At 43.9% G+C, this 13,694-nt stretch overlaps 1 protein-coding gene across 23 annotated transcripts in view; it reads right to left on the bottom strand.

Moving 5' to 3' along the window:
• DMD (dystrophin) overlaps positions 1-13,694 on the bottom strand; it is a 2,551,447-nt gene that overhangs the window by 102,585 nt on the left and 2,435,168 nt on the right. For all 23 annotated transcript variants that reach the window (XM_067023689.1, XM_067023685.1, XM_067023692.1 and 20 more), the window contains one exon: positions 11,072-11,146. In XM_067023689.1, the coding sequence (XP_066879790.1) occupies positions 11,072-11,146 (75 nt within the window). The remainder of the gene's footprint in view (positions 1-11,071; positions 11,147-13,694) is intronic.

The following is a 13,694-nucleotide window of genomic DNA, read 5'->3' as shown; positions in this document are numbered from 1 at the left end:
TCTTTTGAAGTTTCCCTGGAAGCATGAAGGAGGCCCGGGGGTGGAAGCAGGAGTTTTGTTTTTTTTTTTTCCTTTGTCTTTCATCCCAGTGAGTAAACCTCTCTGCTTCCACGGACCAGTTTCCTTAAAATACCCTGGGCGAGCACTCAACCTATCAAAGCCAAGCCCCCACTCCTTTTGCTTAAAAATACTGGAAAGATAAAGGAATGACCTCTTTACATTGAAGCCAAGACTTTGTTTCAAGTGGCAGAAAGGAATGTAACTTGATTTGAAAGGGAGGTAGGAAGGAAAAAGAATAAAGAATTTAGAAACATAACAACACAAGCAGGCAGGGGGACAGGAGGAGGGGAAGGCCGAGTGGGGACTGTATGGGAGACCAGAGACACATGCAGAGACTAAAGACTCCAACTTTCATCCTCTCTGCTGTGTGCCTGACTTTCTCCGAGGACACGTTTTCAGGTGTAGGTAATGAGAACGTTTAGGAATGCAGCAGCCCATCTGCATTAGCAGAAGAGGGGAGCAGATTCCCTCCAACACCAATATTCCCAACGTGTTTCTTTACATATGGAAGGAAGTGATGTGTGGTTCCAAGTTTTTCTAGTATTTTCCGTGTGTTACTTTGCTGTAATTATTATAAATATTTTGCTTTATATCCAAGGATATAAGAACTAACAAGTGAGAATTTTTAGACTCACTTTCGTATGAAGAGTCTAATTTCCCCGTGTGATGGCAACAAATAACCAACAGCAAAATGGCATGAATTTTTTATTGGGCCTACTCTTCTCTTCGTACAGGTGAATGGGTAACACACAGAATAGGAAATTGGGAGCATAAATAGCTCCAGAGGGGCTCAAAGCAATTGCTCTGAAATAACAGGAGCGGGAGGTGACATAGTTGGGAGAGAAATACTGCGCAGTGCGCTCTGCTAGAACCAAATGTGGTTAAACACAAGAATGATCCATCACAGAAGACTGGAGAACTCATTTTCCCAAAGCAAACATATCAAACAGAACTCCACTATCACGCAACAATTTGTAAAAGACTCCTATTTAGGTGTATATAGCCGATACTATGGACTTGAAAAGAGGTGAGAAAATCAATAGGGACGAGGTAATCGCCCCACAAACATACACTTAACTGTTCAAAATGAGCATCTTAAAGAATACATTACGATTCTTCGATGAAACATTAAACATAATGATTAGCTGCTCCCAGAAGCCTCAACAAGCAACCAGCAGACACAATTTTGTAAAACTACCCTTTTACCTCAAGCTAGGAATTTCCATTTAGGAGAAAATCTCTCTCTCCTTTAGTGTATCCACCAGGGAATGCATTTTAAAGCTATATAAAAACCCAAGTATGTTCTAACAGACCCTCTCTTTCAAAAATTATTTTGACAGTAGAAGATGCTATAGGTTTTGACGCCACTGAAGAATAGAGAGCATCTGGTGGCTCGCCTCATGCACCAGGGGTGTGGGGTGAAAGAGGGGGGGACAAGACAAAAAACGACCGGCTCTCCAGGATCCTCTCTGCTCAGCACGAAAAGCAGGAAAGGAAGGGGATGGGATGGGGTGGGTGATTCCTGAGGTGCTGGCTGTGCCTAATCATCCTCTCAACATCCTAGGTTCAAATGCTAACTCTGTTCTTTTCCTCATATGCCATAAGTGAGGAGCTCAGATGGATTTTTTTTTTTTTTTTTTTTTTTTGGTCTTTTACAGAATCCTAGGCTTTGAGAACTCAGAAGCACCTTTAGAATCGTTTTGCAGTTGGGAAAACTGAGACTGGACAGGAGGAGACCTGCTCTGGGTATTATGGCAGGACATACGGAGGTATGTACTGAAAAGCAGAAAAGGTGGGCGGCAGGTGTCCTTACAGGCTGTACAGAAAAAGAAAAGAAAACCACCCCGCATTCTCTACTAGCAGTAATACTGGGAGAAAAAAGAAGCACCAAAATGTTGGCTAGAATAAGCCCGATGGTGCCCACACGACCCCGGGCTCATCCCATGGGTCAACCTGGATACCCCAGGTTAACAATATAAACAATCCTGTAACCTAATTAGTACAGACGCAGACAGGGGCGGGCGGCTAATGGCGGGACGGCTCCTGTGTGTCTGCTGACTTTTCGGCCCAGGCAGCAGAAGGCGTCTGCGGGAAGAGGAGGCCGTTGTGGACATCACATCATCCTACAGGCAGCTTACACTTCAGGCTGAAGGACTTGCCAGGCAAATCTTTGCCCAGCAAGCAAGTCGAGCACTTTGCTGTACTTATCTTTGCTGTGAGGGTTAACTCCAGAGGTGCTGAAGTTGGCCAGAGACGTTTTTGCTAAACCAGCCGCACAATGCAGACCCTCTGATCAAAGCAAGGAAAAGAAGGGACGCATTGTGTTTATGGGTGGCCATGAGTTACAGGTTATCACAGTTGTTTGCTGCTAGCAATAACATTAGCCATTTTTACCTGGTCTCAGGGAGGCCACTGGGCTTGGGACTGGCTAGGTAAGAAGAAGATGTCCAGGTTACCAGCAGCTAAAAGCAATCCTGGCTGAGACTCCAGCTAGTGCTCCCTGGTTTCTAAAGTGGCGTGTGCTCACATTGGTGGCTCTTGATCCAAGAGATAAAGTGCATCCTGGTATGGCCCTGGTAGAGAGAGGGCACTTGGAGCTTGTACTTGGCCTCTCCAGACCCTATGCTGGAAGGCATCCTGTGGTTGTGACGCATATCCTTGTTTTAATGTTGTTGCTGTACTGTGGGCTTTTCCTGTCTACAAGTCATGAACTGTAGATTTGTAAGGACTGTCACGTGGGTTCCCTGAGTCCTCGTCAGCTATTGAGCTTAACTATCATCCCCAGAGCAACTGGTGCCAGAATGGAGATTGTTTAGAAGACCCCAACTCATTCTCAGCTGAAAATATGGGTAAGGCATTATTTTCAAAGGAAAAAAAAAAAGATGATTCTAATAACAGGGATGAAAATAAACCACTGATGCTGGTTGCCAAGCTACCCTTGGTTTGAAGTAGCGCAGGCCTTGAAATTCGTTATCAGTAATACAACTTTCTACTGGAAACTGGAAATGGTAGAACCTGAACTCCAGGAGCTAACGGAATGGATTAGAAGGGGATAGCAAAGTGATGGTAAGTCTGCTAAAAACTCAGTTCCTCGGTTGCAGGAGCAAAAGCTCAAATGAGTTCAGAACCTTCTTCCGTTGAGCTTCACCCTGTCCGGCCTGCAGGTAGAGTTCCAACTAAAGGAACGTGGGGACTAGCACTTTTTGATAAATGGGCGACACCTGAGAGACCAATTACAATTAAAAAGATAATTCAAGTGGGGGAACTTACAGGTGTTCCCTACTTTACCACTAGTTTCTTTTTCAATGCCATACTAGTAGTCCTTGGACTGGGGCTACAATTAAGAGTCTCAAAGGCTGGCAAAATCCCCAAACAATACCTTACCGAGTTGAAAGGTAAGTGCAAGAATTCCACAGGGACTGATGGACTGGATTACCCCTTTCTCACACCTCGCCTAATTGGGGCTGACCGTCACACGTTTTGTTGCCTAGTGGACAGGACAGTCCCATTTTTCTGTATGGAACCAATGTGACCCCTTATCAAAAATTGGGAAGAGAAGGGGAAGGGAAAGGGGAAGCCCGGGCACGTCTTGTCTTGCTACCCGCTAAATATGGACTAGTCCAGTGGCTGAACCCGGGGGATATTCTCTTTGTTGGGGGAGAGAGTTTGGATGAAAATTGAACAATAAGGAAGAAAGGTAAGACTGCTGCCGAAGGGAAGAAAGCCACCAAATGGGTGTTGAAAAGGGAAAATCGAACATAATGCTGGTGCCTAGAGAGAGGCTTAAAATAAGAGAATAATATGCTCCCCCTTGGCTATGACTCAGATGCCCTTTTAAAAAGCCAAGAAGTGAGCAGGACAGCTGGCCAATCTATCGAACACACTGGGTGAAGAGGTGGGAGTTCTGACTGCGACCAAGACTCCATGGAGCAGTATTACAGTGGTTATGGCTTTTGGTGCTTGTTTCACAGGATACATCTGTCATTAAGCACCTGCTTTGGAAAGTACCCTGTGGGAATATTTACGCAGTTATATCTGGAGAACACTGATTTATGATAATCTGAATGAACACGGTATGGTCATTAATTGTGATGATGAAGGATTACGAACAGTACTGGGTACGTGGTAGAAAGTTTATATGGTATATGCCTCATCTGTCACAATATTCTGTGTTAAAAAAAAAAAAAAGCTAGTGTTAGTGTGTGAGGAAAGCTACAAATCAGGATGCTTGGATCACTGCGGAAAAGCTAAGTTGAATTTGGTAGGCCTACTTCCCTGAGATTGAAAAGAGAGAAATTTTGTTGTTGTTGTTACTCAGACATTCAGATTTATTGTTGACACCTGTTCTCTTCATACTGAAGTCTTCACATAGAAGTCTGGATTAAGTTGATAATATGGATGTAATATACATTTACTTTTGAGAATTTTCAATTCCATTTAAAATGATCAAGTAGTTTGTACATCACAGGTGAAACCTTTTAAGATGTTTCGAGTACAGAAGTTTGTTTGACATAGGCAGGATTCATGAGATATGTTGTGGATAAATGCTAAGAACAGCATGTTTATATTAAACATAGAAAGGGACTGAAGGACCAAGAGCTATGTAATATTCCAGAGGCAACTGAGTACAAAGTGTTTATGGTATATGAAATATACAAGAGACCTTAATTATACACATGGATACTTAATATTCATGAGGTCTTAATTCGGGCACCCATCAGTGAGACACATTCTGGCCCCATGTGTCCTCTGCTCCAGAAACTCAAGTAAATACCATGGCCATTGACCAGGCTAAGTATCACACTATAACTGTGGTCAGGTGCGCTTGTCTCTGTGTCCTCAATAGAGCAAGTTTATGTCATTGGCCTTAGGTGAAAAGCCAGAAATTTGCTGTGGACGGCTATAGATATTTCTGTGGCATACCCAAACCAAAGTTCATTTAGGAGCGACTACTATTCCTATGACGTTTGCCTGGGAGATTCGACACTTCTGTATCTCAACTGTATTTCCTAGCTATAGTAAAGACGTTAGTACACTGTGGCAACAACAATATCTGGTGGACCAAAGAGCACGGGACTGCTTGAAATAAAAGAATCTTAGGAGAATTAGGAGCTGGGCGAGGACTACCTGGCAAGGTAGAATTTGCTTTGGGTGAGAAAAGAGAAACCGACGGAAAAGACCACCTGGTGCAAAAAAGAACACATCAAGGGAATCCAATTCCAGGAGAAGAGGATATCAACTAGAAATGGAACCAACGATAACCCGAGAATGGAACCTACAAGGTCCTCCTTAACAGCCTCAGCACCATGACTGAGAACGCACCCTTCTTTCCCTTAGTGAGCAACTCGTGGGTACTGGACACATTTCGAACAGGGCTACAGTGCTCCCCCTGGGGGAGAGCACTGCCTCCTGTTACCGGACCCCTCTCTTGGGGCACCGATACCCATCAAACCATGTAAGTGGAGACAACGAGTTTGGCTCCGTCCTCAAGATGTTTTGAATTCGGAAATAACAGACACCTGGCCTCCACCCTACGTGAGAAATAATATAATGGTATACTGGAAAAGGAGATTTTTGCGGGGAAGGGACAAATAATTACACTGGCCTCTCGGGTCCCCCTGCTGTTGAGGTAGCCGGTGGCTGCGGAGGCGTACTGTAACACTGTTGCCTCCTTGGAACCTTCGTCTGCAAGAGACTGTAGATTTGTAAGCAGTGTTACCGTGGATCCTGTGAGGCTTCAATAGCGACCAGACCCTATCTGCTGCCACCTTTCAGTGCGGGCACAAAAGGTGAGGTGCGTGTGCCAAGAAGGGAGCACCTTTTTTTTTTTAACCTGGTATGTCAATGGTAAGGATGAGTCTGGCCATTGTGCCTCTATTCAGACAACTCCAGGCTGTAAAAAATTTCTCTACTGTGTGATTTAGTTGCTGAACAGAAGCAAATTGTTCTATACTTCTTGTTTGCAGAATATCTGTCACATTTATCAACTGCAGTATATTTAGCCCCACGGTTTGGGCTCTCTCCAACCCACCACACACTAATAAACTAAATACATGGGCTCTGTTAAGTGCATTTTTATTCCTGCTCTTAGTAGTTGGCTATATTTTTAATTTTAGAAGCTGCAAACCTATAGGATGTGCAGGAGAACTACAGCCGGAGAAAGAAAAAGCTTAGATTCTCTCTTCTTCATAGCTTTCAGTGGGGTAGCAGCCATATGAACTGGCTTATAAATCCTTCTTACCCAGATTTGCTCTTTGTCTCTGCTTTTCTGTCGAGTTTAATTTTCATTCACAACGCCTTGAAAGGCAGTATGGAGTCATGCAACATTAAACGGATTACAAACTGGGGACATTACAGGCCAATGGTGATGCTCTAGACTTAAATAGCAAATCCTCTACCGTGGATAAAACTGTGGTGTTCAGGTTTCTGCAATACTGAAGCTTTGATAGTGAAGTGGAAAAAATCAGACCAAGTGCTTAGCGGCGGTAGCATGGCATATTTTCTAAGGCATCTGTAATTCCAACTCTTCACTGGCATCAGGCAATCACCGAGATAACGTCATTAATTTTCATTAAAGTAAGAGTTAGTGGACACGACCTTCAGCTGGAAAAGGTAGCCAGGACAAGTTTTGTTTGTCTGTACCACAGACAATAGCTCTTTATCATGGCTTTACAGGCACAGAAATGACCAGAAGATCAACCTAAGCAAATCTAAAATTAAGGGGAAATTCTGAAATCATTTAGTGCACAGCTAGTTAAGTAATGTGACCACGCATGTTTTCAATCATAAAAGGAAAGGTGAACTCTTCATTCTATATTCATACTGCACGTGGAAACCTCCTACCTTTCTTGAGAATCTAGTACTTAATTTAGATAAATACACCCTAATTGTGCTGTACCTAAATCGTCTTCAAAGATGAGCAAAGTCATGCTTAGAAAGGAAATGCTGAGAATTTCAAATCTGTTTAAAAGTGAAAATTCTACAGTCTACATTCAGAGCTTAGCTTTATGACAAGCTTATAATCGCCCATGGCCAACATTTTTTTTTTTTTTTTTGCGGTACGCGGGCCTCTCACTGCTGTGGCCTCTCCTGTTGCGGAGCACAGGCTCCGGACGCGCAGGCTCAGCGGCCATGGCTCACGGGCTTAGTTGCTCCGCGGCATGTGGGATCCTCCCGGACCGGGGCACGAACCCGTGACCCCTGCATCGGCAGGCGGATTCTCAACCACTGCGCCACCAGGGAAGCCCCCCAACATTTTTTATAATATCAAATCCCCCTGTTTTTCCAACATTTATTGGAAATGTTAACGTACACTGAAATAACAGACAATGAGACACATATGTGAAGAGAAAGAGTTTCTAACAGGAGGAGGACTGAATAATGCCTAGATCCAAGGTCAAAAGGAACATTATGGAAAGGGGTTTTCCAATGTAGTCAATTTGGGGGCTTTTTCATAGTACAACCTGGAACAGCCGATTATCTCTCCTGAACTTTTAGTATCTCACTTTTACATCTCTCTATGTACTACAGCACTTTACAGTAACCATTTTCATGGGGCGGGGACAGAAGAAGACAAAGAGGCAGAAGACTTTCTCCATCCAGCCTCCTGACTCCACTCCATCTCAAACCGCCTCTTTCCAGCTTTGGTACATTAACAGGTCCCTAGGGCTTCCCTGGTGGCACAGGGGTTGAGAGTCCGCCTGCCCATGCAGGGGACGCGGGTTCGTGCCCCGGTCCGGGAAGATCCCACGTGCCGCGGAGCAACTGGGCCCGTGAGCCATGGCCGCTGAGCCTGCGCGTCCGGAGCCTGTGCTCCGCAACGGGAGAGGCCACAGCGGTGAGAGGCCCTCACACCGCAAAACAACAACAACAACAACAACACAAAACAAAACCCAGGTCCCTAAGGAAATCCTAAGCCTGGGGAGTCCTTTAAAAACCACTTGGGCAGCTATACAGCTGAAAAATGATAGCTTCAGACTATAAGCTGTACGGAAATGGAAGCCTGAATTTACTTTCATTCATGCATCCATTCCGTGAAAACAGATTAAGCCCTTCTCTGTGCCAGGCTTTGGGCTCAGCACCGGAGACCAAGGTAAGGAGGAAAAGCCTACTCTCTCCTTGCAAATAATTTCACTCCTAGGCCGCTTCTTCTCCATCTCCATGTAGAAAACCGCACACGAGCAACACCAGCAGACCGCCTGGGAAGGAGAGACGCCTTCACTGCTGAAGACTTGGTAGCCAGGGGTCACAGCCCCCTGCTCTTCCCCAGTTCTGGCCCAATTCGGGGGTGATTTCAACCTTGGCAGCGAGGACTCGTGCATCACTCTAGCCTCTCAGTTCATCAGCTTCCTATTTCATCTCCATGGAAATTCACATCTAGTCCGCCTCTGCCACCCACGCAAATGGTCACATCCTAGACCTAGCCAGCCGAACTGTTCTGCTTCGGAAATAACGTTTACCTTTGCTGCCGTCTGACCACAACTTCTTGGCTTTCCGGTCACTTTCGCCCAATCTCTTCCTCTACTTCCCTCAACAGCTGGCCTCTCCCTCCCTCTACCTCCTAATTACCAGCTTCCACCCAAATGCACAGCCTCTCCCACCCCACGCAGACTCGACGGACAGCACTCCAACCACTTAACCACTCTTTTGCCCAAATCCCTACTTCACTTGCCAGGCTGGCCTCTGCCCACCTGGGACAGAACCATCCGGCTCCTGACTACTGGCTGTGCCTGAAGACATACCCTGCGGATGGGTGCTGTCGTAAACCGCTCAGCAGACTCTGGGCTCCATGATGCTGCTTCGCAAAAGAGCGCTCCTCTTTCTCCACAGAGGTTAAGGCCAACCTCGACTCTATCCCCTTCTGCCATTAGCTGCAGCACAGGACCTCTCCTCCCCCTTCACACGGAAAACAGAGCCCTCCCCGCGGGCATCCCTCGCCAGCTGCCCACTAGGTCTCCTTAGTTACCTAGCCCGGCCCAGATCCTTTCCTCAGCCCCACTCCTTACAGTGGAAGAGAGGCGTCCCCTTTCTTCTCTTGGCCTCCGGATTACCTTTCCCCTCTCCTCTGAGGACTCACATGTTTCAGTGTCTCCTGAGCCAGCAACTTCGATTTTGTCCCCGCTTCTCATATTCATGTAAACAGACTCAAGCGTCTCTCAACCTATGTGCACATGCATTCCATTAACTCCTCAGCCCCTCCCAGCTAACTAGCGCCCCCTCCCCTCCCCCTCACCACTAAATGTCTCCAAGAATCGTCTCAACTGTCTTTACATCCCCACTTTTGCTTTACTCTGAAGCCCACTTCACCACCTCCACCGTGCCTCTAAAACCTCACCAAAGTTACTAAGGACCTCCTTGTTGCTAAGTCCAATGGACACTTTTGCCAACCTCATCCGGACCTCCCAGCAACGTCTGACCCCGGTGGCAGGCCCCTTCTTTCTGCCCATGCAGTATGTGCCACTATACCCTCTTTGTGTCTTCGCCCCCTGTCCTGAATCCTGTTTTCTTGTCACATTACACTCTCCCCGAGCATCTGCACGCTTATGATTCCTAAGCTTTGCCCATATGTTTCTCCTGAGTGCCACAGCTCTATGTCCAGCTCTGCCATGCACGTCCACCACTCACGCCGGGTGAGCACCTCAGTATCTTCCTTGATTCCCCCTCACCTAGCACATCAAACTCATCACTGAGCCCTATCAATTTCACCTCGTATTTTTTCAACTCTCCCCACTTATCTCCATTCCTCCTTTGCCAATTCAGGCCACCATATTGCTGGTTTAGACGACTGAAACTGCTCACCAAGTCTCTCCCCCAGCAGGTGCACACCACTGTCAGGGTGCAGGCTCTATTCCGCAGCCAGAGTCACCTTTCTAAATGACAATCCCAAAGTGCCATCCCACTGCACGGCTCCCCACTGACCTCTAAACTCTTTAACTTCAGTTTAAAAGGCCTTTCACAATCTGCCTCCTGCTTCTCCTCCAGCCAAATATTTTACCACAGTCCCTCCTCCCTGGAGCTCCTGTGCTTTAGCCATGCTGCAGTATTTTCAGTTCTTGACCGCATCTCTGGACCCCACGCCTCAGCACATGCTCTGCCTTCTGACGAGAACATTCTTTCTGGAGTGAGCTCTACTTACCCTTCTGGACTCACGTATCATAGATACCACCTCATGACTAAATATATGACTTTGAAACTGTCCCTTCACTTTTTCTCAGGGTGTCCATAAAGCCTTAATAGAGGTGGGGTTTTTTTGTTTTTTTTGTTTTTTCCACAGATTGTAGATGTTCTTGATGATCTTATATACATGCACCTATGTCTCTAGACTTATGGACACCCTGTGTATCCCTCATTAGACTGTAAGTTCCATTAGGGTAGGGACGGTGCCTATCTGTTTCGAGGTCACATTAACAACATACATGGGCTCTCAAACAATACTATACCTGGTAACAGATATATACACTATCTGATGAACAGACAGCGCTGTATGACACATTGGGAATTTTTCCCACTGATGTAAGCTATTTAGCAAAAGCAGAAAAACAATCTTGTCATCTTTCTTCTACGACAGTGTTTATCTGAACATTAGCATTCAAGCTAAAAAACAATACACGTCCGTGAACTTTGGTTTGGGTAAGGCAATCTGATGCTAATACTTCAAATATTCAATACATTTTCTAAGAAGAAGTAAAGGTACAACAGGTGGAGATAATTCAAGTTCCATAAAGATAATTCTGGATGCCAACGCCATTAGTTAGAAAATAAAAATTACTGGTGTCTTATCAATTCAACATCAGTAGCTGAGGAATGGTGACAGGAAGGATTCTAAACAATGTATCAAAGCAGTCTAGGTGAACACTCAGCCGAAGATACTTTAAAAAAATGAATTCGATGTTACACCTGGACTTGAGAGAGCTATTTCTCCCCGCTCCAACAGCAAACACTCCCAACCATTTTTTTTTTAAACCAAAGAATAACTAACTATCAAGTATTTCGAGCACTGGTTAATACTTACAGCAAAGGGCTTTCTGCAGTCTTCGGAGTTTCATGGCAGTCCTATAAGCCGAGAACCTGACATTATTCAGGTCAGCTGAAGAAAAAAGGGGGAAAACAAAGATCATTTGTTATTTTCTCAAAAGGCACAGACAAACTCCCAATGATCTGCCAACAACAACAAGAGGCTAGGGGAAAAAAATCTCATGTATATGCCCCAATTTTGGAAAGGTGAATTTCTGTCAATGTGGGGAAAGAAAAAAAAAAATGTCTTTTTGCTCTTTGACAATCAGGAAAGCTAAGTTCTGTGAGGGACGACAGTGGCATAGCCTGCAGGGAGCTCATATAGTTCTAGTGCCCAAGAGGGAAAAGAAGGACAGGTATTTCTTTTTTCTAGACTGTAATCTTGGTTCTACTGTAGTGAACTTTGCTACACAAGGTGAAAGAGAACAGGGAAGATTTCCCTGAAACAGCTATGAGAATTTAGCAAACAATCAAGCGGCAACAGAACATGTTTTTCTGATTACCAAAGTTATACACACTCACTGTGGAAAACTTGGAAATTAAAGGAAACTATAAACTCAAGTAAACAAATCATCCGTAATCCCATTACGCAAAGATGTGCACCGTTAACATTTTGAATATTTCTTACCCAACATAGGCGTGTGTCTCTGTGTGTGAGATGCATTTTAAAATTTAATTGGCACAGTTAACCCTCATTCCAGGTTTAGGTCCACCTGATCCCACAGGTTCCTTCTATTTAACTATTTTGCATTTACCTAGAAAGTAACTAATTCAGCAGGATAAAAGAGAGCTGGCTTAAAAAGAAGTTCACAAACTCACGTGTGTACACACACACGTACTAATTGGAAGTGTTTGCTCAAAACTTTGGATGCAAGCTAAACGTACAAAAATGATACTAGATGTCAACAAGAAAAGCTGCGAATCCATTATCAGAATGGATATTTGTTTCTGTACATATTCTGTACTAATGAAGATACTGCTATTCTAAAAGAGATTAAAATAAGTAAAATAAAATTGGGACTAAAATAAACATTTAGCTTTATATTCTAAGGTGCAATCATTCTAATATTCTGCACGGATTAACAGCTCAACAATTTCTGCTACAGTGGTTTCTAATGTCACCTGTCTATCAAGCCCCAACTCACCTCACCTAGCAGAAATCTATATTTAGATGATGCCCTCACTCAATTTTGCGTAAGCCTTGATATACGCCAAGATATATTTCTTTTCTTGCATTTTTGTGTGTTTATGTTTCATAAACCCAGCTCCAAAGAGCTCCCTGAAGACAAGTACCCTGTCCCCTACTTCTGTCGTACTTCCCAGTGACTTAACATACAACTGCTCTCTGAAAAGAACAGGTCTAATACAGCTCAGGGACTGACTGACAAACTGAATGAATATATGAACAAAAGAATGAAAAAAAGAAAAAATATACTGGCAAACATGACTAACTGCCATAATCAAATAGCACCCACAGAACCAATTCTAATTGGAGGTTAAGAAAGGGAAATAATTTAATCCATACCCAAGTTGCTTGGGTCAACATTATTAGATTGATGGCCTTTGCAGAGACCGAATATAACCACCTAAATAGAAATTAGGGGAAAGAAAAACAATGCCTGTATTTTACTTTAAAATATTCAATGTAAAAACCAAAGAGACCGACAATACTAAATGTTGGCAAGGATGTGGAGCAACTGGAACTCTCAGACACTGTTGGTGGGAATATAAAATAGTACGGCTACTCTGGAAAACCAGGTTAGCAATTTCTCATGAAATTAAACATACATCTATCTTATGACCCAAAATTCGACTCCTGGATATTCAGCCAAAAGAAATAAAAACACGTCCACAAAAAGATGTGTACGTGAATGCGCACAGTAGCTTTAATTTATAATAGCCAAAAAACTGAAAAGAAAACTATAGTAGAATGAATAAACAAATTGTGGTGTAGTCACACACAACAGGATACTACTCTGTAATAAAAAGGAACTAACTACGGATAAAGCAACATTGTGAGCTGATCTGAAAAACTTACCCTGGGTAAAAGCAGTCAGGCACGAAGAGTAAAAACAAACAAACAAACAAAAATACTGTTTGATTCCGCTTATATGAAATTCTCGAAGAGGTAAATCTCACCTATACACTGACAGAAGGCAGATAGATGGTATAGCGGGGACGGGGTGGGTAACTAATTGAAAGGAACACAGCGGTATTTTTTAGGTGATTGAGATGTTACATATCTTGATTGATATGAAGGTTATTTGAGTGCATATGTCTGTCAAAAACTCAAACTGTACACTTAAAATGGCTACATCTTATTGTGTTTAAGGTATGCCTCAATAAAGTACATTTTAAGAGTTAAAAAAAAAAACCCTCGCAGGGACCGTACAATATGAAGTCTGTGTGTGTTAGCTTAGCTACATTGCAGAGGCGGTCAGTTGTCTTAATCAGGAAAGCACACTCCAGGGGTGGTTAACTATAGCAATTAATCAAAAAGCCTCACTCCAGAGCCGCCACTGTTAAGTGCTTCAGCTATATTTAGCTCTTGTTACACCTAAAATCCTATTAATACACCTAGTATCCAAATTAATGTTGTATGGGCTTGTGTTAGTGATATA

This window comes from Kogia breviceps, chromosome X (assembly GCF_026419965.1).
Source record: "Kogia breviceps isolate mKogBre1 chromosome X, mKogBre1 haplotype 1, whole genome shotgun sequence".
Taxonomy (NCBI): domain Eukaryota; kingdom Metazoa; phylum Chordata; class Mammalia; order Artiodactyla; family Physeteridae; genus Kogia; species Kogia breviceps.
This window is presented reverse-complemented; position numbering and strand designations above follow the sequence as displayed.